This window comes from Orcinus orca, chromosome 20 (genome assembly GCF_937001465.1).
Source record: "Orcinus orca chromosome 20, mOrcOrc1.1, whole genome shotgun sequence".
Taxonomy (NCBI): domain Eukaryota; kingdom Metazoa; phylum Chordata; class Mammalia; order Artiodactyla; family Delphinidae; genus Orcinus; species Orcinus orca.
This window is the reverse complement of record NC_064578.1, coordinates 44,868,912-44,895,129: the sequence shown is the minus strand read 5'-3', so window position 1 is coordinate 44,895,129 and position 26,218 is coordinate 44,868,912. Positions and strand designations below refer to the sequence as shown.

Here is a 26,218-nt window from a genome sequence, read left to right as displayed (position 1 = left end):
AGGTATAAACTTTTGGGCAATTGAAGTCAACAAATGTCCTGAGGGTAGCTGTGACTTCAGAGCATGCTGACCTCTAGTATCTGATGATCTCTTCATTTTGCCCCCTTTGGATCTGCTTTATTTTCCTTTAAGCATGGCGTACTTGTAAAAGGGTATTTGATATATATTATCTAGCATTTCATGGTGTTTTGGGGAAATCTGATGCACCATTCACATACTTTCAATATTGAATCCTTCTTTCTTTGAACATGCTATATCTACTTTTCTTTTTATGTCCTTCTGTAAAGTTTCATTGCCTTTTTAAAAGGTCTTGCACATTTCTTGTTAAGTAATTTCCTCAGTACTTTATAAATTTTGTTGATATTATAAATAGAAATATTTTGTTCTCAGACAAAAATCATATGTATACATACATATATAGGTAGAGCAAAATATTGCTTTCTGTAAATTGATAATAACCTTATAGAAATATCTAATAGTTTTGTGATGGATCATGTTGGATTTCTAGGTAGATAATTTTGCTCTCTACATATAATGTGTGATCCCTTTCTTTTCTATTTGTACCATTTTGTGAAAACTAATCAATAGGAGCTGAATATTTGACTGTATCACAATTTGAAAACAATTACTGTCTTTTTTCAGACTTTATTGGGAGTGCTTCTAATGTTTAAAATTTTTTTATTAAGTATGTTTCTGTCGGTTTCTGGTAAATACCCTTAATTAGGTTAAGGAAGAGCCATTAGAGTTTTTAATAGATGGTCTGAAAATACATTTTCTGATGTTGAACAATTTCTGCATTTGTGGGGTAAACCTTATTTGATAATGATGTATTAGTCCTTAAATACACAGCTGGATTCTATGTTGCTAATATTTTCTTTTAAAAATTTACCTGTGTTTGTGAGATTGGATTAGTTTTCCACAGACTGGACTGTTTGTGAGCTTTCTTTGTCCAGTTTTGTTACCCGAGTTCATTTAACTTTGTAAAATGACTTGGGTGGATTTCCATGTTTTTTTATGTTCAACAACAGTTATATATGATCTTGCCAATAATACCATCAGTCATCAGTATCTGCTGCTTTTTAGGAGCACAGACATTGAACTCAAATTTTAAATTCTTAAACAAGTGGCCCAAATGGTCAATTATTGAAATCAATCAAGATCTCTAAAACAAAGGAGCCTCAGTGTGGGGAGACAGCCTGATTCAGCTTGCCTCTTTATCTAATCATGTGCCTGGCAATGTGTTTATTTGATCCAGACATGGTTGAAGTGAATGCCTTGACAGTCAAAGCTTAAGTCATACTCTTGCATTACAAAAAAGAAAAAAAAGCCAACTGTAAGGCTTAACACTATAGGAAGGCATGGAGAAGAGTTGCAGAACTTCTGTGCCCTCTCCAGGTGCACCACCCTTCTAGCACTTCAATGTGTTCACTGACCCAGAAGCTCTCTGAACCCCTCCTGTTAGGATTTTTCATGGAGGCTTCATTATGTAGGCATGATTGATTAACTCAGTGGCCATTAGCGATTAATTCAAATTCTAACCTCTCTCCCTTTTTCAGAGGTGGGGAGTGGCTGAAAGTTCCAATGCTTTAATTGGTTGGTTCCCCTGGCAACCAGCTCCTGTCCTTGGGGGCTTTCCAAAACTCACCTCATTAACATAAACTCATGTGGTTGAAAGGGACATGTTATGAATAATTAAAAACATACTTTTTACCTTTATCACTCAGGAAATTCTGAGAGTTTAAGGAGCTTTCTCCCAGAAAACAGGGACAAAGTCCAAATATACTGCTTCTTATTATATCACAATATTGTAGTCCTCTGCTTTGATTGTGGATTTATCAGTTTCTCTTTGTAAGGCTATCAATTTTTGCTTATTTACTTCAGAGCTAAATTGTTAGTTGCCTAAGGCCATGACTGTTCTGATTCCTCTTGCCTGACTCTAAGATGATTGCCCTGAGCTGATTTCACTGGAAACTGATAAAGAACTTCTACAAACTTAAGCTTCATCAATCTACCTCCCTGCACCCATAGTCATTCTGCCTCTTTTCCTATTATCATAGATGAATTTCTGTGCTTTTATCTAAGTCCAGTACCTCCACTTATATACTAAATGCCAGTCCTACTCATCTGTTTGAGGACATTGAAGTGATTGCTCTCTTAGTCTCCTGAAACATCAGCTTGTCTATATCTGTTATAATCGTTTTTATCAGCATGTTACCAAACTCAGGTTCGGCTATTCACCACTCGAAAGCTAATACTTGAAAGACAAGTGTTGGTTAGAAAAGAAAAGGTTGCTTTATTCAGGAGGCTTGCAACCTGGAGAGAAGGAGGACTTGTGTCCCAGAACCAACTCCGAAGATTCTGCTTGGCCATGAAAGTTTTTAAAGGGATAAAAGGGGAAACGATCTCAGTTAATCATTAAGGTAGCGGTTCAGATTCCTAGTCATTTTCCATTACGTGCAGACTTACTGACTCTTGTGATCTTCCTTTAGATGCTATCTTGTTCATGTAGTTTGCTCGTGGGATTACTGAAAGGAAGGCTGGGGAAAGGATCTTGTCATCCGTTAATTACTTATTCTTCATTTCTGCTTCTTTAAGGAAAGAATCAACAGATTAGGCAGGGCATTGTGTGATCAGTAGATTTCAAAGGTGTGATTGGGCTGGAGGTTAGTTAAGCATGGGGGCATCTGGTGTAAAAGTTAGTTAAAATATAGCTTCACTGAAGTGACAAGGCAAAAGGCCTTCTGCAAAGTGCTGGTTCCTGCAAAGAGTTGTTTCTTGCAGAAAGCTACTTAAAAGCACACAAACATGTAACTTCGCTCATCTTAAAAGGAAAAACAAAACAGACACAAATCTCTAAACACATATTTTCCTCTTGCTACAGCCCTATTTCTCTGCTACCTTCTACAACAAAACTTCTCCAAAGAATTTTCCATGCTCCCTACCTCCAGCTCTTCTCCCATGCTCTCTTAAATCTGCTTCAATCAAAATTCATCCTCATTTCTCCACCAAAACTAGCTGGTGAAGATCACTAGTATCCTCCATATCACTAAAGACTTTGTTAAATGAGAAGTCACCATTTACCTCATCTTTCAGCATGTGACATAATTGATCATTCTTCCTCAAAACACTTTCTTCACTTGGCTTCTGGGATTCCACACTCTCCTAATTTTTCTCCATCTTCCTTGTCATTGGCTGCTCCTTCATTTTTTTTTTCTTTTTTTTGACTGCTCCTTCTTAATCTCCTTTGCTAGTTTCTTCTCATCGACCTGACCTCTAAATGTTGAAGTGCTCGAGGGCTCAATCCTCAAACTTCCCTTATCTCTTCTTCCCTTCTCTTCCCATCTCTTCTGTGTCCAAAGGCTCCCTGGATGATTTCATCAAATCCCATAGTTTTAAGTGTCATCTATTTGTCGATGATTCCCAAATTTATAAATCTAATCCATGTATGTCCCCAGAACCCCATATACGCCTGTCTACTCAACATCTTTACCATGTAAAGTCCAAAACCAAATAGTTCAAAACCAAACTCTTGATATTCTCTCCCAAACCTTCTACTATAATGAGAAGTTCACAGTAAACAGCACATTTATTGTTCTGGATGCTCAGGCAAAATACTTAGAGTTTTCTTTGACTTTTCTCTTTCATATTGCATGTCCAATCCATCATCAAATCCTCTTCATTCAGAATATATCCAGAATGCAATGACATCTCACTTTCTCCACCCCTTCCTCCACACTCTAGCCTGAGCCATGTGGATTATTGCTATAGCCTCCTAACTTCTATCCACCTAGCTTCTGTATTTTCCCACTGACTATCTTTTTTTTTAAATTTAAACAAAATAACCAGAAGGATCATTTTTAAGCAAAGTCAGAGTTTGTCATGCTGCTTCTCACAACCTTCCAATGACTCCCCATCTCAGAGTAAAAGATTTCTTAAAATTGCTAAGACTAAGATTTCCTTGTCTTTTTCCTTTGACTCCAGAGGATTTTTTTCCTCCCTCTGAACTGTAGGCTTTGGATGGTTCCAATTTTGTGAAGAGGTTTATTTCTAATCCCTGACCTATTAGTGGTCCAAGTCCTTGTCTCTTGGATTTTTTTTTTTAATCATTAAGATTCAGATGTAGGCCATTGAAGACAGCAAATGTCCTGAAGATAGCTGTGGCTTCAAAACATGTTTACCTCTCTAGTTTCTGTTTTTTATTTCATTGTGTTCCCTGTGGATCTTCTTTACTTTCTTTTATGCTTGGCTTACTTTTAGAAAGTGGTTTGTCATGTTTTATCCAACATTTTTTTGTGTGTTCTTCAGGAAATCTGATGCACCATTACATATCAGGTGTATCCACTGTCACAGTCATAATATACAACAATTGCATTACACCCTTAAAATCCCTCATGCTCTTTGTTGTCAAATCCTTCCTCCTTCCAACCTATGTAAACTGACCTATTTTCAGTCCTACAGTTTTGCCTTTTCCAGAATATTATACAAATGAGAATCAAAATTTATAGCCTTTGGGGTCTGGCTTTTTTCACTTAGTAAAATATATTTAGGATTTATCTATATTATTGCATAAATCAATAGTTTGTTTCTGTTTATTGCTGAATATTGTTCCATTGTATGGAAATACCAGAGTTTGTTGATTCACTCACCTTTTGAGGGACATTTGTGTTTCCATTTTTTTGGCGATTATGTATAAAGCTACTGTGATTTTTGGTGTACAGATGTTTATCTGGATATAAGTGTAAATACCTATGATTGCTGGATCATATGCTGCGTATATGTTTATCTTTATAAGAAACAACCAAATTGTTTTTCATCATGGTTGTACTGTTTTGCATTCCCATTATGTAATGTATGAGAATTTTGTGTGTGTTCTTTTTCTTGATCTATATGTCCATCCAACCTACTCTTTTTAAAATAGAATACCAGGAACTTTATCACTCCAGACTCTTTCCCTTATATTGAATAATTGCTTTTTTTTCTCTCCAACATCCCCAGCATTCCGTAAGATTACAGAAGCCTTTTGTTATGTCTTTGACCTGTAGCAGTGCCTGAGAAATGATAAAAGATATTCTTCTGGGATGAACAAATAGACTTGCCTTGGATAGAAGAGTAAATAAGAAAAAACATGAGAGGGCATAAAGAAACAAAACAGCGTGAACTAAAAATAAGTAAACAAAAGCAACTTGGTATTTTCATTGGTTAGGATAGGGAGAACTAAAGAAGATAACCATGGTTAGTACCTAGGAAGTAGTATGCAAGAGGCTAGGCAATTGGAGAGGTATATGATCACTTTTTGCATTTTTATCTTAAATTTAGTATGGATGTACTTTTGTTTGCATCTGTAGGGAGGTATTGGGGAAGACACAGATCAGTGGTTTCCAGGCATCTTCCCCTAGGGTGAAGAGAGATCTACTGCAAAGGGATGGCACAAGAGTATCTAGGAATAGTAGAACTGTTGTTGTTTATCATTACTGTGGTGATGGATACATAACTACAGCCCTCATAGGTCCGTTTCTTCTGTCTTTTTTCTCCTGATTTTTAGTTAAGTTGTCTTTTATCCTCATTCACCTGGTCAATTTTTATTGAGAGCTAGACACTGTAAAGAGAAATTATAAAAGCAATTTTAAGCCTTCATCTTCGGTGAAGATTTAGGTTTGCTTATGACAAGCGATCTTGAATTACCTCAGTCCAGATATCTGAGTTTGAGATGATTCAAATATGATTCATACTTCAGACCCTGCCCAGACTGGTCTACTGTTTCTCCCTATTCCTCATTGTAGCCCTCTGGGCTCCCAACCCAAAGTATGGAGAATTTATGTTGAGTCTTGTTCTCCAATTATTGTCACCCAAGACCCATGAAATGGTCCAAAACACTGTTTAGTTTCTCCACATCTCACTTGCCTTTTCTAGAATTGTAAGACCTCCCCAAATGGAAAAGTAGCCCCAAATGTTGGACTTATTTCTCTGAGTTTTCATATCTTTCAACTTTTAGCCCACCAACTCTTTATTCTTATATGAATTCTCTAATGCCTTCAGTCAGGTGCCATTTATATTTTGTCCAATTTGTATAATTGCTCTCATCATTAGAAAGGTTCATTTAAATTACCTAGTCTTCTGTTCCCAGAAATAGATGTTTAAGAGTCAGGAACTGGCATTTAAATTGAGACCTTAGGTTGAGAATTGGCTTATATAGAGTATCTCATTCAGAACAGTCCAGAGACCTAGGACAGGCTCTACGTAGTTGTAAGTTGAAATAGGCTTTGTGATTTTCAGAGCTAAAAGGAAGCTAATATGTTTGGCAAATAGTGAGCAAAGCTGAGAAGGCTCATGGGGAATCAGATACTTAGGCAGGAACCATGGAGAGCTTCCTCAAAGTCATGGAAGGCATTTGGATTTTATTTTAGAAGTTTAATTTGGAAGCTATTTTAAAATTTTAGGCAAAGATAGCTAATCATAATCTGAAGTTGAATCAGAATTTGTTAGTGGAAAGCATTAAAACTAGAGATTTCCAAGCTCTTTTTTCTGATTCACTAGATTCAGATTCAGTTAGTCTTGTGTGGTTATTTGGGAATCTTTAAGGTCCCTAGGTGATTTTGATCCCCACCAAAATTTGAGAACTACGGACCTATAAGGTTTTCTTAATCTCTTCCCTTATCTTCTTTTTTTAAAATTAATTAATTAATTTGTTTATTTGTTTTTGGCTGTGTTGGGTCTTTGTTGCTGCACAAGGGCTTTCTCTAGTTGCAGCGAGTGGGGGCTACTCTTCGTTGTGGTGTGTAGGCTTCTCATTACAGTGGCTTCTCATTGTGGAGCATGGGCTCTAGGCACATGGGCTTCAGTAGTTGTGGCTCGCTGGCTCTAGAGCGCAGGCTGAGTAGTTGTGCATGGGCTTAGTTGCTCCACAGCATGTGGAATCTTCCCAGACCAGGGATCGAACCTGTGTCCCCTGCATTGGCAGGTGGATTCTTAACCACCGTGCCACCAGGGAAGTCCCTTCCCTTATCTTCTAAGTGTAGTTTTCATTATTCTCTGATCACTCGTGTGCCCTTTATACATATTAATATATGAAATCATTCTAAACTAATGTTTTTTCAAACTCTGGGTAGCAACACATTACTGCAGCATGAAATCAGTTTAGTGGTTTTTGACTTTTTGTGTGAGATAGAGAAGGTGGGATGGAGAGAAAAAGATGACTAGTGTAGTGTAGAATAGAATAGAAAACAATAGGTATTGTTTTATGAAACTTTGCATGTATCAGGTTGTGATGTGAAAGGCAAGTAGTACACAATATTTGAAAAACTCTGAGGTAAGCCAGTTATTTTCTATGGATATTATTTCCATATATATTTTTTCACATATAGTTTTTTCTACTGTGGAAGGTCTTTTGAAAGACAAAAGAAATTTTTGATGTTCTCTTATTTTTCAGACTTGCCTTCAAGGGGTGCAAACAAGGACTTAACTCCAAAAGAGGATACTTATGAAACAGAATTATCCCAATGGGAAATGAGTGCCAGGCTTGAAAACTGTGATCTTGAGGAGTCCAATTCCAGAGATTATTTGGAAGTCAAAGGCACATTGGAAAAGCAACAAGAAAATCAGGAGGAATATTTCAGTCAAGGGATGATCATATATGAAAAAATGTCTATTTTCAATCAGCATACTTACTTATCTCAACTTCCCAGGTGTCATTCTACTGAGAAACCCTATAAATGTAAGGAATGTGGGAAGGCTTTTAGACGAGCTTCACACCTAACTCAACATCAGAGTATTCATACTGGTGAAAAACCCTATGAATGTAAGCAATGTGGGAAGGCCTTTAGTCGTGATTCACAACTCAGTCTTCATCAGAGACTTCATACTGGTGAGAAACCCTATGCATGCAAGGAATGTGGGAAAGCCTTTACTCAGAGCTCACAACTTATTTTACATCATAGGATTCATACTGGTGAAAAACCATATAAATGTGAAGAATGTGGGAAAGCCTTTATTCGAAGCTCACAACTCACCCGACATCAAAAAGTCCATACTGGGGAGAAACCTTATGAATGTAAAGAATGTGGGAAGGCCTTTACTCAGAACTCACAACTTACTCTGCACCAGAGACTTCATACTGGTGAGAAACTCTATGAATGTAAAGAATGTAGAAAGGTCTTTACGCAGCTCTCACAACTTATTCTTCATAAGAGAATTCATACCGGTGAAAAACCCTATGAATGTAAGGAATGTGGCAAAGCTTTTATTTGTGGCTCACAGCTTTCTCAACATCAGAAAATTCATAATGGGGAAAAGCCATACGAATGTCAGGAATGTGGAAAAGCTTTTATTCGTGGCTCATTACTTATGCAACATCAGAGGATTCATACTGGTGAAAAACCCTATAAATGTGAAGAATGCGGGAAGGCCTTTATCCGTGGCTCACAACTTACTCAACACCAGAGAATTCATACCAATGAGAAGCCCTATGAATGTAAGGAATGTGGAAAGACCTTTAGTCATGGCTCACAACTTACTCAACATCAGAGGATTCATACTGGCGAGAAACCCTATCAGTGTAAGGAATGTGGAAAGGCCTTTAATCGTGGCTCCCTCCTTACTCGACATCAAAGGATTCATACTGGTGAAAAACCCTATGAATGTAAAGAATGTGGAAAGACCTTTAGTCGTGGCTCAGAACTTACTCAACATGAGAGAATTCACACTGGTGAGAAACCCTATGAGTGTAAGGAATGTGGGAAGTCTTTTATTCGTGGCTCACAGCTTACTCAACATCAGAGAATTCATACTGGTGAGAAACCCTATGAATGTAAAGAATGTAGAATGGCCTTTACGCAGAGTTCACATCTTTCTCAACATCAGAGACTTCACACTGGTGAGAAACCCTACATATGTAATGAATGTGGGAAGGCCTTTGCTCGTGGCTTACTACTTATACAGCATCAGAGAATTCATACAGGTGAGAAACCATATCAGTGTAAGGAATGTGGGAAGGCCTTTATTCGTGGTTCACAACTTACTCAACATCAGCGAATTCACACTGGAGAAAAACCCTATGAATGCAAGGAATGTGGGAAGGCCTTTAGTCACGGTTCTCAACTTACTCTACATCAGAGAATCCATACTGGTGAGAAACCCTATGAATGCAAAGAGTGTAGAAAAGCCTTTACTCAGAGCTCACATCTTTCTCGACATCAGAGAGTTCATACTGGTGAGAAACCATATCAGTGTAAGGAATGTGGGAAGGCCTTTACTCGTGGTTCACAGCTAACTCAACATCAAAGGGTTCATATCAGTGAGAAATCTTTTGAATATAAGGAATGTGAAATAGACTTCAGTCATGGCTCACAAGTTTATATATGAATTATCTGATGCTTGTGACTAATATAGAGAGCCTTCTCTGGTCATTAATTCATTATCATCAAAGAATTCTTAAAATGTGAATATGCAATCACATTTGCTTCATAAAGTTCAGCGTCAGTGAATTTGTATGGGGGAAAGATAATGATATTGTAATCCATGTAGAAAAACCTACTAAACTTTAGCAAATTATAATAGGGAATAATTCTGTTAATGTAAATATAGGAAGACTTTTAGCCATAGCATGTCTTTTTCAACATTATCTTGACTCAGTTGATTTCCTTTGTGACATTTAACATGATAATTAACCACTGCTTTGGTTTAATCAGTTATCAGATAGACCTAAGACTAATTCCTTATAAGATTCTTGGAAGTATTATGTAAGTAGTTACATAATAAAGTTCTTAGGACAGTGCCTTCAACATAGCATATCACAGATATAAGCTACCATTATGACTCATGTCATTTTAGAGGATTTGCATGAGAGGAGGACATTTATTAGTATAATGAATGTTGAGAATCTTGCATTAACATTTAACCCTGATTTTTTGAGTGGGAGGCACTGTATGCTATAATGAATATGAGAAAGCTTTCATTCACATCTCATCCCATATGCTGTATGAGGAAATTCATAGAGTAAAAAAAAAACCACCTGTACATTTAATCAGTGGATTGCTGAAGAGGTGTGAAGTGAATTGTAACAAAGTCCAAAAGCTCATATTTTCTACCATCTCTGACCACAGTTCAAGAATGTTACTTAGAAATGAAAAAAATTGGATAGCCAAAATAAATCTTTATACTAGGAAATTTTTAAAAACTTGAATGCACAGCTTTTGAATTAAACCAAAAAACTGACATTTATAGACTATTTTGCTATGAAAACTGATAAGAATCTGTGTCAGAGAGTGCTATTTCCCTACCCAATATTCATTTTCCCTTCTTCAGTAATAGAATTCTTGGCTGAAAAGCTATCTCAGCCTCCCTTGCAGATCCACAAGATGTAAGTGGTATTTGTATGAATAGGACATTTAAGAAATCCTTATTTCCTCCCTGCACTTTTTTTGTTTCCCTGCCTACAATGTGGATATTTAATCTGCACCTCTGGCAATTTCATGGGGACCTTGAGAATGGTATCTGGGTATTAAGGATGTTGGAGCAGAAATACAGAACACGTCTACACCTATGCTGATTTTATGAAAGTCATACCAATTTGGGTCTGCCTGCCTTCTGTATTTCTTTATATAAAATTAAACTTCTTATTTGTTGATGCTGTTGTCATTTTGTTATTGACATTAATAATTATTATGGATATAAAAGTTTGTACCTGGAAGTGGAGTGCTGTGGGTAAAAGAAATCTCAAATATGGCTTTAACTTAGGGCGATGGAGAATGAGGATCTGCTCATTTCAGGCTAGGAAACTGAAATGAGCAGACTCCTTACCATCTTACAAGGAAGATCTTGTACCAATTAAGGCTGTAATGTTAGGGGAAATGTAAGGAGTGATTCAGAATGTCTGTGTTGGATGTTTCTTTCTGCTTTCAGTAATGTCCTGTGAAAGAGATGAATTTAGTGTACAGTTAGCTACAGAGAGGCTGCTAGCAGAGATTGAAAGTGACATTGCTTTGTTAAGAGATGCTATGTCAGGCCTGCAGGTGCTCAATCCAGGTTGATGGTAAATTCACAGTTTTGAATCTTATGGGATTCAAAACACCAAACCGATTCTCTACCCCCAACTGAAGCCATTTATAGTGATTTAAAGTAGCAGTCTGAACAAAAAAGTGAGACCATTGCCCCAACCATGCAAAGGCAGTGAGCCTCCTAGCAAAGATGACTTTAAAATGCTTTCCCCAGCCAAGCCTGTCATTCTAAAATTAGTTATATTTATTATTTACTGTATTCCAGCTACTATCATAGGTGTTTAGGATATACTGTATTAATGAGCAATTCTAGCAGGAGGAGATGGAATAATAATAAATTGTAGAATATGTTAGAACATAAATGATATGGGGGGAGGTCATTCAGAAGGAGTTGAGAGGAATATGATAATATTTTTTGCTGTATGAAATAAAATGATCAAAGTCGACCATGGAGAAGGAAAGATTTGAGTCAAGATTTGAAGGTATGAAGGAGTAAGTCTGCAGTTATCTAAGGGAAGAGCATACCAGACAGAGGAAAAAGCCAGAGCAAAGGCTTCACAATGGGACTATGCTGGTGTATTTGAGGAATATCAGGGAAGCTACTGTAGACGTCTGTGCAAGGAGATGATTGATAGAGGAGGTCAGATAACAGGGCCATGTCTTGTAAGGCCTTGTAAGTCATTGTGAGCATTTTGGATTTTATTCGGAGGGAAATGGGCAGCCCTTGGAGAGTTTTGAGCAGAGGACATGATCTGACATGTTGCTATTAAAACAAACAAAAAAACTAAGTGGGTAGGAGGCTATGGCATTAATTCAGATGAAAGATGATGGTGGCTCAGACCAGGATGGTAACAGTGGTAAGAAGTGGTTGGATTATAGATATATGGTAAATGTGATGGAGCAGGCAAGATTTGTTTAGGGACTAGATGTCAGTTGTGAGAGGAAGATAAAAGTCCAGGGTGACATTAACTCAAAGGTTTTGGTTCCTAGCAACTGGAAAGATGTGTTTCCATCAGCTGAGATATGGAAAGCTACAGTTCCATCAGTTTTGTGGGAGAAGACTGGGAGTTCAGTTTTGAATGTTTGAAATGTCTTTTAGACACAAAATGACAATGTTGAGTGGGCACTTGGTTGTTCTAGCTTGTACTATGGTAGAGATTATATTAATTTGGTAGTTATTGCCTATACTTACTTAAAATAAGGAGGCAGGCTAAGATTTTTAAGGATCTACATGTAAATGAGAGAAGAAGAATAGCAAAGACCGATCCACAGTGTGTTCCAGCATTAAGAGTTCAAGGATAAAAGGACAGACCAGCAAAAGACGCTAAGGAAGACCATGAGATGGAAGGAAAACCAAGAGTCTGACATTACAGAAGCCAAATGAAAGTGAGTCAGAGGAAGGATAATCAATGGTATCCGTTGGCAGGTTACATAATTAATTGTGCAAGGCTTGAGAATTGGCTACTGGATGTAGCAATATTGATGTTACTGTTGACCTTGAAAAGAGCAGAGTTATTTTTGTTGTCTTTGTTTTAGAGTGATTGAAGTGAAAGCCTGATAAGAGAAATTGGATACACTGTTTGGAGATGTTTTGCTGCAAAAAAAGCAAAGAAATATGTTAATAATTAGTGTAGCAGTAGGAATAGGAGTATTTTTGTTTGTTTTCAGGATGGGAGAATTAATAGCAATTCTGTATGCTGATTGGAATAATCCAGTAAGCCGGGGGCGGGGGCGGCAGCGAGTGGATGATTCAGGACAAAGACGTGAAAATTACTGGAGCAATGACCTTATATAGGTAGAGGGGATAAGATTAGTGGATGGAAGGATTAGGTTTTTAGGTGATACCATGGGAGGCTTATTCCTGGCAATAAAATGGCAGGATATGGGGTGCAGATGATGGGAAGTGAGTAAATGACATAGAAGAAGTCTTGGGAAGTGTTCCGATTCCTTCAGTGCTTTCATGAAGTGGTAAGCAAGGTTAGCTGAAAGTATGGGAGATGAGAAGTTTGGGGTTTAAAAGAAAAGAGAGAGGAAATAGTCACTAAAATGAGATAGTTAACGTACAGTATAATTAATTGTTGCCTGGGAACTTTAAAAGGCTAGAAAACTGAAAGAGCAAGGGGGCCAGTAAGCAAAAGAAATCATCAGGCTTAAAACTGTATTTACCCAACGATCTTTGGCATTGTAATTAAACAATAGCAAGTAGTTTGAAAGCTTCCTAAGGGAAAGCTTTGAGGTAAGTGTTCTGTTAATGAAACCCTAACCTAGCCTGCAAAAGCCTATGACTCAAATCCCCCAAACAGTCTCCAGGCTATGGTACAAATCCATCAGGAAATGACCTATTTATGTAAATTGTCCATATGAAACTACATATGTTATGAAAATATATATACATATATAACTCGAATGTAATCTTTTTCTATTTGTTTTTTTAAATATATAAACTATATATATGTATATTTTTAATGTGCCTTGCTTTTTCACTTAACACGTTTTGGCAATCGTTCAAGTTTCTATTGCTGCGTAATGACTGCCCCAAACTTGGCTTAAAATACAACAATCATTTAGCTCACACATCTACAAAAATTTGCACAGGGCTTGGCAGCAACAGCTCATCTCAAATGGGGTGGCTTGAAAGCTACGAGTCACTTGATGGCTGAAGGCTAGAATCATCAAAAGACTCACTTGCTCACATGCCTGGTAGTTGATTCTGACTGTCAACTGGACTGCAGGATGGTCAGCCACAATACCTACATGTGATATCTCTATGTGGCTGCTTAACATGATGACGGGTTCCAAGAGTGTGTCCCAAAGAAGAAGTGCATGTAACTTTTATGATCTAACCTCAGAAATCACATAACATCATTGTGTCATACTCCTTTGGATGAGGCAGTTACAACTCAATGAAAGAAGTGTCACAAAATAAGAAGAGCTAGTAGAATAGGATATGTTGTGGCCATTATTTGGAAAATACAATATGCCATAAAGATGTTTCCAGGGGACTTCCCTGGTGGCGCAGTGATTAAGACTCCGAGCTCCCAATGCAGGGGGCCTGGATTCGATCCCTGGTCAGGGAGCTAGTTGCAACATGCATGCGGCAACCAGTAGTTTGCATGCCACAACTAAGAAGCTGGCAAGCTGCAACTAAGAGCCCACCTGCCGCAACTAAGGAGCCTGCCGGCCGCAGCTAAGGAGCAGGCGAGCTACAACTAAGGAGCCCACCTGCCGCAACTAAGACCCAGTGCAACCAAATAAATAAAAAGATGCTTCCATACCTAGTCTTGGAAGTCACATAATTTCACTTCTGCCATTCTCTATTGCTTTAAGCAGCTACACCTTTTTTAAAATTTCTGAAGCACTTATTTTTTATTATTGAAATATAGTTGACATACAATAAATATGTTGTTTCAGGTGTACTACATAGTGATTTGGAATTTGCATACATTATGAAATGATCACCATGATAAATATAGTAACATCCATCCCCATACAAAGTTATTATTATTGACCATATTCTTTATGTTGTGTATTGCATCTCCATGGCTTATTTATTTTGTAACTGGAGACTTGTACCTCTTTATCCCCTTCACCTATCCCCCTGCCCCAAACACCCGTTCTCCCCTCTAGCAACCACCCATTTGTTCTCTGTATCTATGAGTGTTTTCATTTTGTTTGTTTTTTAGACTCTACATATAAGTAAGATCATATGGTATTTGTCTTCGTCTTATTTCACTGAGCATAATACCCTTTAGATCCATTCATGTTATCAAAAATGGCAAGATTTCATTTTTTATGACTAATATTCCATAGAATATATATACCACATATTCTTTATCCATTCATCTATCGATGGACACTTAGGTTGCTTCCATATCTTAGCTTGTAAGTAATGCTGAGGTGAACAACTGGGAGCATATACCTTTTTGAATTAGTGGTTTTGTTTTCTTTGGGTAAATACCCAGAAGAGAAATTGTTGGATCATATGGCAGTTCTATTTTTAACTTTTGGAGGACTTTCCATACTGTTTTCCATAGTAGCTGCATCAATTTACAGTCCCACCAACAATGCACAAGGGTCCCCTTTTCTCCACATTCTTGCCGACATTTGCTATTTGTGTCTTTTTGATGATAGCTATTCTGACAGGTGTGGGGTGGTATCTCATTGCAGTTTTGATTTGCATTTCCCTGATGATTAGTGATGTTGAGCGTCTTGTCATATGTCTATTGGCCATCTGTATGTCTTCTTTGGAAAAATGTCTATTCAGGTCCTCTGCCCATTTTTTAATTAGGTCATTTGTTTTTTTGATGTTGAGTTGTATGTGTTCTTTGTATATTTGGGGTATTTACCCCTTATTGGATATATTATTTGCAAATATTTTCTCACATTCAGTAGGCTTCCCTTTTGTTTTGTTGATAGTTTCCTTCACTGTGCAAAAGCTTTTTAATTTGATGTAGTCCCATTTGTTTTATTTTGGCTTTTGTTCCCTTGCATGAAGAGACAGATCAGAAAAAATATTACTAAGATCAATGCCAAGGATCATACTAGGCAGGCATATCTTGATGGGAGAGTGTCATGTTTTAAGAAAGCATATAAGATGGGATATATTTCAGTGGGCATTCTCGGAAAATATATTTTGTCCCTGAGAGCTTCTCAGATATGAAGAGTTCTTTGTTCTTATGGTGGCATATAATTCTTATAGCTATATATTATTCTTTTGTTGATGTACCATAATTCTGACAGAATTCCAAAATTCTCATTTTCCTCCTGGGCACCTGGCTACCCAGCTCGATAACAAATTTCCCATTCTCCCCTAACAGTTATGGTCCTGTGACTCAGTGAAACATTTTCAGAAGTGATATGCAATTTCCCTCTCATTTGCTCAAAGATTAATTTCTATAAGAGTGTAGAAATAAATCCTAATGCATCATTAATTCCAGTTAAGGTAAATATTTAATGTGGCTATTAAAGGATATATTTTACTTCCAGTTCTAGATCAAGATGGAGTATAAAGAAATATCAAACTGTGGTAGAAGAGTAACTGCAAGATGTAAAAGAACTCTGAAGAGTACCCAAAGGCTGAGCAAGAATATCAAAGAAAAGATAAATTTTGAAGGTGGGCCCCATCTCTAACTCTGGGGTTCAGTTCAAGTTTCACAGAAGGTGTGGTTTCAGCCCACTGGATGGTGGAGAATTTGGGTGGGTTTCCAGGGCCAGAGCTGATCTATAGTCATCGAACAAACAGGAAACAATCCTTTGGGACACAACTGAATTGCAAATGGTATAGTTGAGGTACTGGTACAAGGTTTGGAGAACACGGTGTCTGCATTGAAAGGGTCATGGGAAACTGCCGAGGCATAAGTGACCCACAGCTTGTGTGTGGGCACCTAGGGAGAGTCAGAAGCTGCTGTGGCCCAAGGACTACAGTTCACATTATCTGCATCAGGAAGTTAGTCTGTTGACCTTGGCTGGGCTGCAGAGTTCCAAGAGACTATATGCTCTCTAGGTACATGGCTGGGGCAAAACAGCACTGAATGTTCTCACATACCTGCACTACTAAACAGTCATACAGGAGGAGCAAGAAAAAGCAAAACACTGCACACCAGGTCCAGTAAGAGAAGCCTATTGAAAAGCTCAACATCATGCTCACTCTAAAGGAGAAAATGCTTAGAAGCCAGTCCATTATAGTACAGCAGGTACTGAAAGTTAAATTTGGAGCTGTGAGGCAATAAATTGATAACTGGCACAAGGGTGGATGAATATCTTCAAAATGCAAACTCCTTTCAGTCAGAAAAACAAATAAGTGAGTTGAAAATTGTAGAAATCCATACGCATTTTACAGAAAAGAAAACCTAAATTATCAATAAACATAAGAAAAATTGTTCCTCCTCATTAGTAATCAGGGATGTGAACCAGAACTACACAGACACCAGCTCACAAATGTCTATTGGCAAAAATAAAGTTGGCAAGTATCAAGAGTTGGTGAGGATTTGGAGAAATGGTAATTTCATCTGCTGGTGAGAGTGAAAATCATAACTACTTTGGAAACATAGGCAATACCTATTAGCTTTAAAGATGCATATGCCCAATGACTTAGTATATAGACATATTAAGCATATAGATATAGAATAGATATATCCCCTATAGAAAACTTACACAGATATACCAGAATATAAATACAAATATGGTCCTAGTGACATTGTTCGTTTTACTTTTATTCAGTCTTAGAACTATATAATTAAATGTTTATAGAACATTCCACCCACTAACAGCAGAATATACATTCTTTTAAGGACTCATAGAGCATTCACCAAGATAGATTGTATGCTGGGTCATAAAACAAACATCAACAGATTTAAAAGAATTGAAATCATATAGATATGTTCTCTGACCATAATGGAATCAAACTAGAATTAATAAAAACAATAAGAAAACATCAAACACTTGGAAATTAATCCACACACTTAAATAATTCATGGGTCAAAGAGGAAGTTTCAAGGGAAATAAAAAATGTATTGAACCGTAAAATTGAAAGTCCACAAATATTCGTAACAGCCTTGTTTGAAATAGGCAAAAACTGAAAGTAATTCAGATGTCCTTTAGCAAGTGACTGGTTAAAAAAAACATGGTACATCCACACCATGGAATAATAATCAGCAATTAAAACTTTAAAACAAAGAATGAACTATTAACACACACAGCAACTTGGATGAATCTCCAGGGAATTATGCTGATTGGAAAGAAAAAAACAATCTCAATAGGTAGCATAATATATGATTCCATTTATATAACATACTTGAAATGCTAAAATTAAATGATGTAGAAAATATTAGTGGGTGCCAGGGATTAAGGATGGGGGAATGAAAGAATAGGAGGGATGTGGGTGGTTATAAAAGGACAATTCAATGGATTCTTGTGATGAACTGTTCTATATTTTGACAAAGTTGGTGGATACACAAACCTACATGTGATAAAATTGTATAGAACTAAACACACAGAGACATGTGGATACACATACAAATGAGTACAAGTAAAACTGGGAAAATCTAAATAAGATAATCAGATTATATCAATGTCAATATCCTGGTTGTGATATTGCCTTATAATTTTGCAAGATGTTATTTTGAGGAAAACTGGGTAAACCATTGGATATGTATAATATGTAATAATATATAATAAGTATATTAAATGCTGACTTTCAGTCATTTTACTGGTTTTCCCAGTAAACTTTTTTTTAATATAAATTGATTTATTTATTTTTGGCTGCATTGGGTCTTTGCCGCTGCACGCGGGCTTTCTCTAGTTGTGGCGAGTGGGAGCTACTCTTTGTTGCGGTGCTCAGGCATCTCACTGCAGTGGCTTCTCTTGTTGCAGAGCTCGGGCTCTAGGCGCAGGGGCTTCAGTAGTTGTGGCTCGTGCGCTCTAGAGCACAGGCTCAGTAGTTGTGGCGCACTGGCTTAGTTGCTCCACAGCATGTGGTATCTTCCCTGACCAGGGCTTCAACCCATGTCTTCTGCATTGGCAGGTGGATGCTTAACCACTGTTCCACCAGGGAAGCCCTCCCAGTAAACTCCTGATTGGATGAAGCTTGCCCTCTCATAGATTCCTCCAGAAGGACTATGGGAATGCACACATATTGAAAACTATTTCTCTATGGCCTTGTACTGGAAGGAAAACTTGGCTGGATACAAAATGCTTGGTCCACACTACCTCTTGAGTTTTTTAAAAATGCTGTCCCTTCTTTGCATTTCTTTTTAGTTTTCGAGAAGTGTAATGTCACTACCCTCTCCTCCCAAATGGCGAAATTAATAAAAACCTATGATTATGCTAGAATTTTGAGAATATTTGCTTTACATTTCTAACTAGTTTCACTATTTTATTTTATGTATCTATTTATTTTTGGCCTCACTGCGAGGCATGCAGGATCTTAGTTCCCTGACCAGGGATTGAACCCAGGCCACCTGCAGTGGAAGCATGGAGTCCTAACCACTGGACCACCAGGGAATTCCCTAGTTTCACTATTTTATATTTTTACATTTTACACTCTTCTGGCCTCACCAATTAAACTATGATATGCTTTAGAACTAATTCATATCTTTTATCTCTCTTTCCATACTGCTGGTCATAATATCTGGTACCAAAAAAAAAGAATGTAGCCAATATTGTTTTATTCAATCTAAGTAAATACGTTTTTAAAAAAGATACAAGTTGGGACTTCCTCGGTGGTCCAGTGGGTAAGACTCTGTGCTCCCAGTTCAGGGGGCCTGGGTTTGATCCCTGGTCAGGGAACTAGATCCCACATGCCAGCCTGCGTGCTGCAACTAAGACCCGGCACAGCCAAAATAAATAAATAAATATATTTTTAAAAAGATCTCCCATTAAAAAAAAAAGTGATACATGTTAATGGTGTGTGGAGAGATATTTCTTAAAACTTTGCTAATTCTTTGAAATTTTAAAATATATGTATCTCTAGAATTAAAGATATAAAAAGGCAATTTCCATTGGTAAATAAGAATTTATAATAAAAACATATTTAAGAATGTATTTGATGGGAACTCCCTGGCAGTTCAGTGGTTAGGACTCAGTGCTTTCACTGATGTGAGTCTGGGTTTGATCCCTGGTCGGGGAACTAAGATCCCACCAGCCACGCAGCACAGCCAAAAGAAAAAGAAAAAAAAAAAAAGAATGTATTTGATGAAATAAAATTTATATTTTAAGGCAGGAGAAGAAATCTTAAACAAAAAATTCTCTCTCTCTCTGTCCATTTGGGCCGCCTTCCCCCCTCTGTAACGTGCAGTGTGCATCTGCTTTGTATTTAGTTAAATTTTTAGTAGTATATGACTGATTCTCTTTTTTCCTTTTCTGTATATTTTTAGTTACTTTCTTAGTGTTGGCCTTGGGGATTACAATTAACATCTTAAATTTTATAACATAGTTTGAATAATACCAACTTAGCCTCACTAGTATATAGTCTGCTCCTATACAGCTCTTTTCCCCCTCTATATATTATTGTCACAGGTTATACCTTTGTACACTGTGTATCCATTAACATAAATTTATTCTTTTTTATGCTTTGCTTTTAAGTCATAGAGAAAAAAGAGGAGTTCCAACCAAGTACAATAATACTGGTTTTTATATTTTCCTATGTATTTATGGCTTCAAGTTACTATCTACTGTCCTTTCATTTTAGACTAAAGCATTTCTTATAAGGAAGGTCTCGAGAGTTTAGCTAAACTATTTCATAACATTGCTGCCTTGGCATCCTTTTGTGTAGTCAAGTGACCTGCAAGGGCCTTGAATTAACAGTAGCTCCCCCACCAAGCACATGCCATAAGTAACTACCCAGAGAGTCACAAGTAAATGTAAGTTCCTGATAGGACCCCCCCCACAATGGTCTTTGTAATAATCAGACTCCCCTGCCTCCTAGGGCCTTACCCTTGTGTTCTCCTTTGATAAGAACTCCACAAAGCTTACTGAAACCCCATTCTTTTTGGTTTGAATCAACCAATCTGGCCTTAGCATGGGAACCCCAAAACACTCTACCCACAGACCCTAATAAAGACATGTGCCCTACAGCCTGCTGTGCTCTCTGCCTGCACCCTTGACTTCCCTGCCTGCCCCCTTGAGGTGTGCTGTGTACCTCCTCCAGGACCTGTGAGTAATAAACTTCTCTATTTCAATTCCTTTGTGACCCTTTTGTCAACTGCAGTTCACCATCCAACACCCTGGGGCTCTTAAGTAGCCCCAAATGTTAATTTAACGAAGTCACAACAGAAGGTCTACTAGTAAACTCCTTCAGTTTTTATCTGGGAATATCTTAATTTCTTCATTCTTTTTAAAAATATTTATTTATTTCAATGCTCTGGGTCTTAGCTGTGGCACACAGGATCATCACTGCAGCATGTAGCTCTTAGTTGCAGCATGCGGTATGTAGTTCCTTGACCAGAGATCGAACCCAGGCCCCCTGCATTGGGAGCACAGAGTCTTAGCCACTGGACTACCAGGTAAGTCCCCTCTTCTTCATTCTTGAAAGAAATTTTGCTAGCTATAGAACAACTGTCAACATTTTGTTTTTGTTTTTCTCTTTCAGGATGTTAACTATACCATCTCACTGTCTTTCATGGTTTCTGATAAGAAATGAGCTGTTAATCTTATTGAAGCTCCCTGGTATGTGACAAATTGATTACCTCTTGCTGCTTTCAATGTTCTGTCTTTTCTTTGCTTGTCAATAATTTAAATATTACATGTCTCAGTGTGGACCCCTTTGAGCTTATCCTACTTGCAGCTTATTGAGAGTCTTGGATGTATATATTTCATTTCTTCATCATGTTTGGGGAGATTTTGGCAGTCATTTCTTCAAATATTTTTCCTGTTCTTTTCTCTCTCCTCCTTCTGGGCTCCTATTATACATATATTGGTATGCTTGATGTCATCACACAGGTCTCACAGGTTTTCTTCATTTTTCTTCACTCTTTTTTCTTTGTGCTCTTCACACTAGATCATTTTAATTGCCTTATCTTCAAGTTCACTAAGTTTCCTGCCTCCCTCAGATCTGCCATTGAACTCCTCTAGTGAATTTTTCATTTCAGTTATTGTACTTTTCAGTTCCAGAATTTCTTTTTAGTTCCTTTTTATAATTTCTATCTTTTGACTGACATTCATATTTGTTCATATATTTAAAAAATTTCCTTTAGTTTTTTTTGTCCATGGTTTTCTTTAGCTCACTGAGTATATTTGAGATAGTTGGCTTAATGTATTTGACTAGTAAATCCAATGTCTGGGTTTCCTCAGTGATAGTTCCTGTCAAATTCTTTTTTAACATATGAATGGGACATACTTTTCCTTTGTCTTTATATGCCTTGTAATTTTTTGTTGAGATGTGGACATTTTGACTTTTTTTTCTTTTTTTGTGGTACGCAGGCCTCTCACTGTTGTGGCCTCTCCCGTTGCGGAGCACAGGCTCCGGACGCGCAGGCTCAGTGGCCACGGCTCACGGGCCCAGCCGCTTTGCGGCATGTGGGATCTTCCCGGACCGGGGCACGAACCCACGTCCCCTGCATCGACAGGTGGACTCTCAACCACTGTGCCACCAGGGAAGCCCTGAGATGTGGACATTTTGAATAAAATAATGTTGTAACTGTGGAAATCAGATTCTTCTCCTCCTCAGGGATTGCTGATTTTTTTGTTGAGGACTGCAGCCATTGATTTGTTTAGTGACTTCTCGAAACTCTTTTTGGAAAGTGTGTATTCCACGTTGTGTATGGTCGCTAAAGTTTCTGTACTATTATCTCTGAGGTCAGGCAGAGATATTGATTAAAGATTCAATCTATCAAGTAAATATAACAATTATAAACATATATGCACTGTCTTAGTCAGCCTAGGGTGCCATAACAAAATTCCATAAATTGGGTGACTTAAGAAACAGAAATTAATTTTCTTATAGTTCTGGGGGCAGAAATTTGGAGATCAGGGTATCACTATGGTCACTTCTTTGTCCAAGCACAGAGAAATAGAGTGACCAACCTCTCTGATGTCTCTTCTTATAAAAGCACTAATTCCATCATGAGGTATCCAGCATCATGACCTCATCTGACCCTAATTACCTCCCAAAGGCCCCATCTCCAAACACTATCACATTAGAGGTTAGAACTTCAACATATGAATTTAGGGGTCACACAAACATTCTGTTCATAGTATACTCCTACAAACAGAGCTGAAAATTATATGAAGCAAAAAATGACATGATTGAAGGTAGAAATTTTTACACAATAGTAGTTGGAGACTTCAATACTCCACTTTCAGTAATGAACAAAACAATGAGACAGAAGATCAGTTAGGAAATAGAGAACTTGAACAACACTTTAAACCAACAGACATATACAGTACATACCCAATAAGAGCAGAAAACGCATTTTTTTCTCAAGTGCACATGGAACATTCTCCAGGATAGATATATAGTAAGCCACAAAACAAGTCTTAGTAAAATTTAAAAGACTGAAAATATACCAGGTATATTTACCAATCACAATGAAATGAAACCAGAAATAACAGTAGCAGTAGGCAAGTGGGAAATCCACAAAAAATGTGGAAATTAAACACACTCTTAACCAACGTATCAGAGAAGAAATCACAAGGGAAATTAGAAAATATCTTGAGACGAATTGAAATAAAAACACAAGATACAAAGACTTACAGGATGCATCCAAATCAGAGGGGAAGTTACAGCTATAAATATTTACATTAAAAAAAGAAGAAAAACTCAAATCAATAACCTAACTTTAGGGACTTCTCTGGTGACACAGTAGTTAGGAATCCACCGGCCAATGCAGGGGACATGGGTTCGAGCCCTGTTCTGGGAAGATCCCACACGCTGCGGAGCAACTAAGCCTATGTGCCACAACTACTGAGCCTGCACTCTAGAGCCCGTGAGCCACAACTACTGAGTCCATGTGCCACAACTGCTGAAGCCCGCATACTGAGAGCCTGTGCTCCACAACAAGAGAATCCACTGCAATGAGAGGCCACCACAATGAGAAGCCCATGCACTGCAACAGAGTAGCCCCCGCTTGCCGCAGAGAGCCCACGTGCAGCAACAAAGACCCAACTGCAGCCAAAAATAAATAAGTTAATTAATTAAATTAAATAATAAGAAACTAACTTTACACCATGTGGAAATAGAAAAAGAACAAGCTAAACCCAAAGCTATCAGAAGAATAGAAATACTAAATATTAGAGCAGAGGTAAACTAAATAGAGAATTCTATGTAAAAATAATCAACAAACCCAGAAGTTGGTTCTTTGAAAATAACAGCAAAATTGATAAACCTTTGTCTATGAGTATAAAGAGAGAGACAGAAGAATTAGATCACTAAATCACTTTCCGAAGTGAAAATAGGGATGTTACTATCGATTTTACATAAATGAAATGGATTATAGGGCTTCCCTGGTGGCACAGTGGTTGAGAATCCGCCTGCTGATGCAGGGGACACGGGTTCGTGTCCCAGTCTGGGAAGATCCCACATGCCGCGGAGCGGCTAGGCCCATGAGCCATGGCCACTGAGCCTGTGCATCCGGAGCCTGTGCTCTGCAATGGGAGAGGCCACAACAGTGAGAGGCCCACGTACCGTAAAAAAAAAAAAAAAAAATTATAAGAGAATAATACAAACAGTTGTTGGCCAAGCAAAGGGATAACCTTGATGAAATGGGCAAACTCCTAGAAATACACAAATACAAAAACCAGCTCAAGAAGAAATAGATCTTAACAGACTTATAACAAAAAAGGCAATTAAATCAATAATCACAAACCTCCCAACAAAGATAAGCTCATGGTGGCTTCACTAGCGAATTCTAGAATAATGAACACCAACACTTCTTAAAGTCTTCCCAAAAATTGAAAATTGAATTTAAGGGAAAACTTCCAAACTCATCCTATAGGTGGTCAACAATAGCTTGATATCAAAGCCAAAACCAAAACCAAAAAAAAAGTCCTAAAAGCCAGCATCCCTTATGAATATAGATGCAGATATCCTCAACACAATACTAGCGATAATATGCTAGTTATACACAGTGGCCAAGTGGAATTTATCCCAGTCCTGTGAGGGTGTTTCAATATATGAAAACCAATGTAATGTACTACATTAATAGAATGAAGAGGAAAATCTGAATAATCGTATCAATTGATGCAGAAATATGTCTGAGTTAAAACTATAAATCTCTTAGAACAAAACATAGGTGTAAATCTTTATGACCTTAGATTAATGGTTTCTTTGATATGATACCGAAAGTATAGCAATAGTAGAAAAAATAGACAAATTGGAATTCTTCAAAATTAAAAACTGTTTTGCTTCAAAGGGCACCATCAAGAAAGTAAAAGGACACCTACAAAATGGGAGAATATGTTTATAAATAACATATCTGGTAAGTAACTTGTCTGAGTCCTTTTGCTATAAGGAATTCCATAGCTGAGTGGCTTTTACACAACAGAAATGTATTTCTCACAGTTCTTGAGGCTGGAAAGTACAAGATCAAGGTGCTGGCAGATTCCATGCCTGGTGAGGGTCCACTTTCTGGTTCTTAGATGGATGTCTTTTCACTGTGTCCTCACATAGCAGTAGGGGCAAGTGAGCTCTCTGGGCTCTTTTATAAGGGCACTAATTCCATCTGTGAGGACTCTGCCCTCATGACATAATCATCTTCCAAAGGCCCCACCTCCAAATACCATTACATTTGTCATTAGGGTTTGACATGTGAATTTTTGTTGGGTGGGGGACACACCAACATTCAGACCATAGCAGAATTTGTATTTAGAATATATGAAGCACTCTTACAGTTCAACAATAAAAAGAAACCCACTGTTATGGACTGTGTCCCCCACCCCACCAGATGCATATGTTGAAATCCTAACCCACAACTGGAAGGTGCAGCCTTTGGGAGGTAATTAGGTCATGAGGGTGTAGTTCTCATGAATGGTATTAGTGCTGTCAAAAAAAAAGAAACAAAGAGATGAGTTTTCTCTTGGCTATGTGAAGGTATAATGAGAGGGTGGCCATCTGCAGACCAGGAAGACTGTCCATCCCAGACATCAGATCTGCCAGTGCCTTAATCTTTGACTTCTAGCTTCCAGAGCTATGAGAAATAAATGTTTGTTGTTTAAGTCACCCAATTTATGGTATTCTGTTATAGCATCCTGAACTAAGACACCAATTTAAAAATTTGAAAAGGATTTGAATAGACATTTCTCCAAAGATATACAAATGGAAAATAAACATGAAAGGATGCTCAACATCATTAAGGAAAGGCAAATCAAAACCATAGGTAATAAGTACCACTTCACACCCACCAGGATGGTTATAATCTAAATGATGAACAATAATAAGCACTGGTTTAGATGTGGGGAAATTGGAACCCTCATACATTGACACTGAGAATGATGTGGTAACTAGAAAACATTTTGGTAGTTCCTCAAAAAGTCAGATGTAGAATTACCATATGATCTATGGGACTTCCCTGGCAGTCCAGTGGTTAAGACTCCACGCTTCCACTGCAGGGGGCACTGGTTTGATCCCTGGTCGAGGAACTAAGATCCTGCATGCCACTCAGCATGGCCGAAAATGAATGAATGAATTAATTTTAAAAAAAGAATTACCATGTGATCTAGGAATTCCACTCCTAGTTATATATCCAAAAGAAATAAAAATATATTTTTATTTTTTTGTCCACACAAAACTTGTA

At 37.7% G+C, this 26,218-nt stretch overlaps 1 protein-coding gene across 6 annotated transcripts in view; it reads left to right on the top strand.

Annotated features, from left to right (window-relative positions):
* Positions 1-26,218, top strand: part of LOC125960256 (zinc finger protein 420) — a 47,586-nt gene that overhangs the window by 16,304 nt on the left and 5,064 nt on the right. For 4 of the 6 annotated variants that reach the window (XM_033413712.2, XM_004284219.3, XM_033413711.2 and 1 more), the window contains one exon: positions 7,427-10,619. In XM_033413712.2, coding sequence (XP_033269603.1) covers positions 7,504-9,357 — 1,854 coding nt within the window. In that variant the 5' untranslated portion in view covers positions 7,427-7,503 and the 3' untranslated portion in view covers positions 9,358-10,619. Of the gene's footprint in view, positions 1-7,426; positions 10,620-15,977; positions 17,700-21,078; positions 21,156-26,218 lie in introns of those variants that run through there. The other 2 variants (XR_007474108.1, XM_049702919.1) reach the window with 2 other exon arrangements.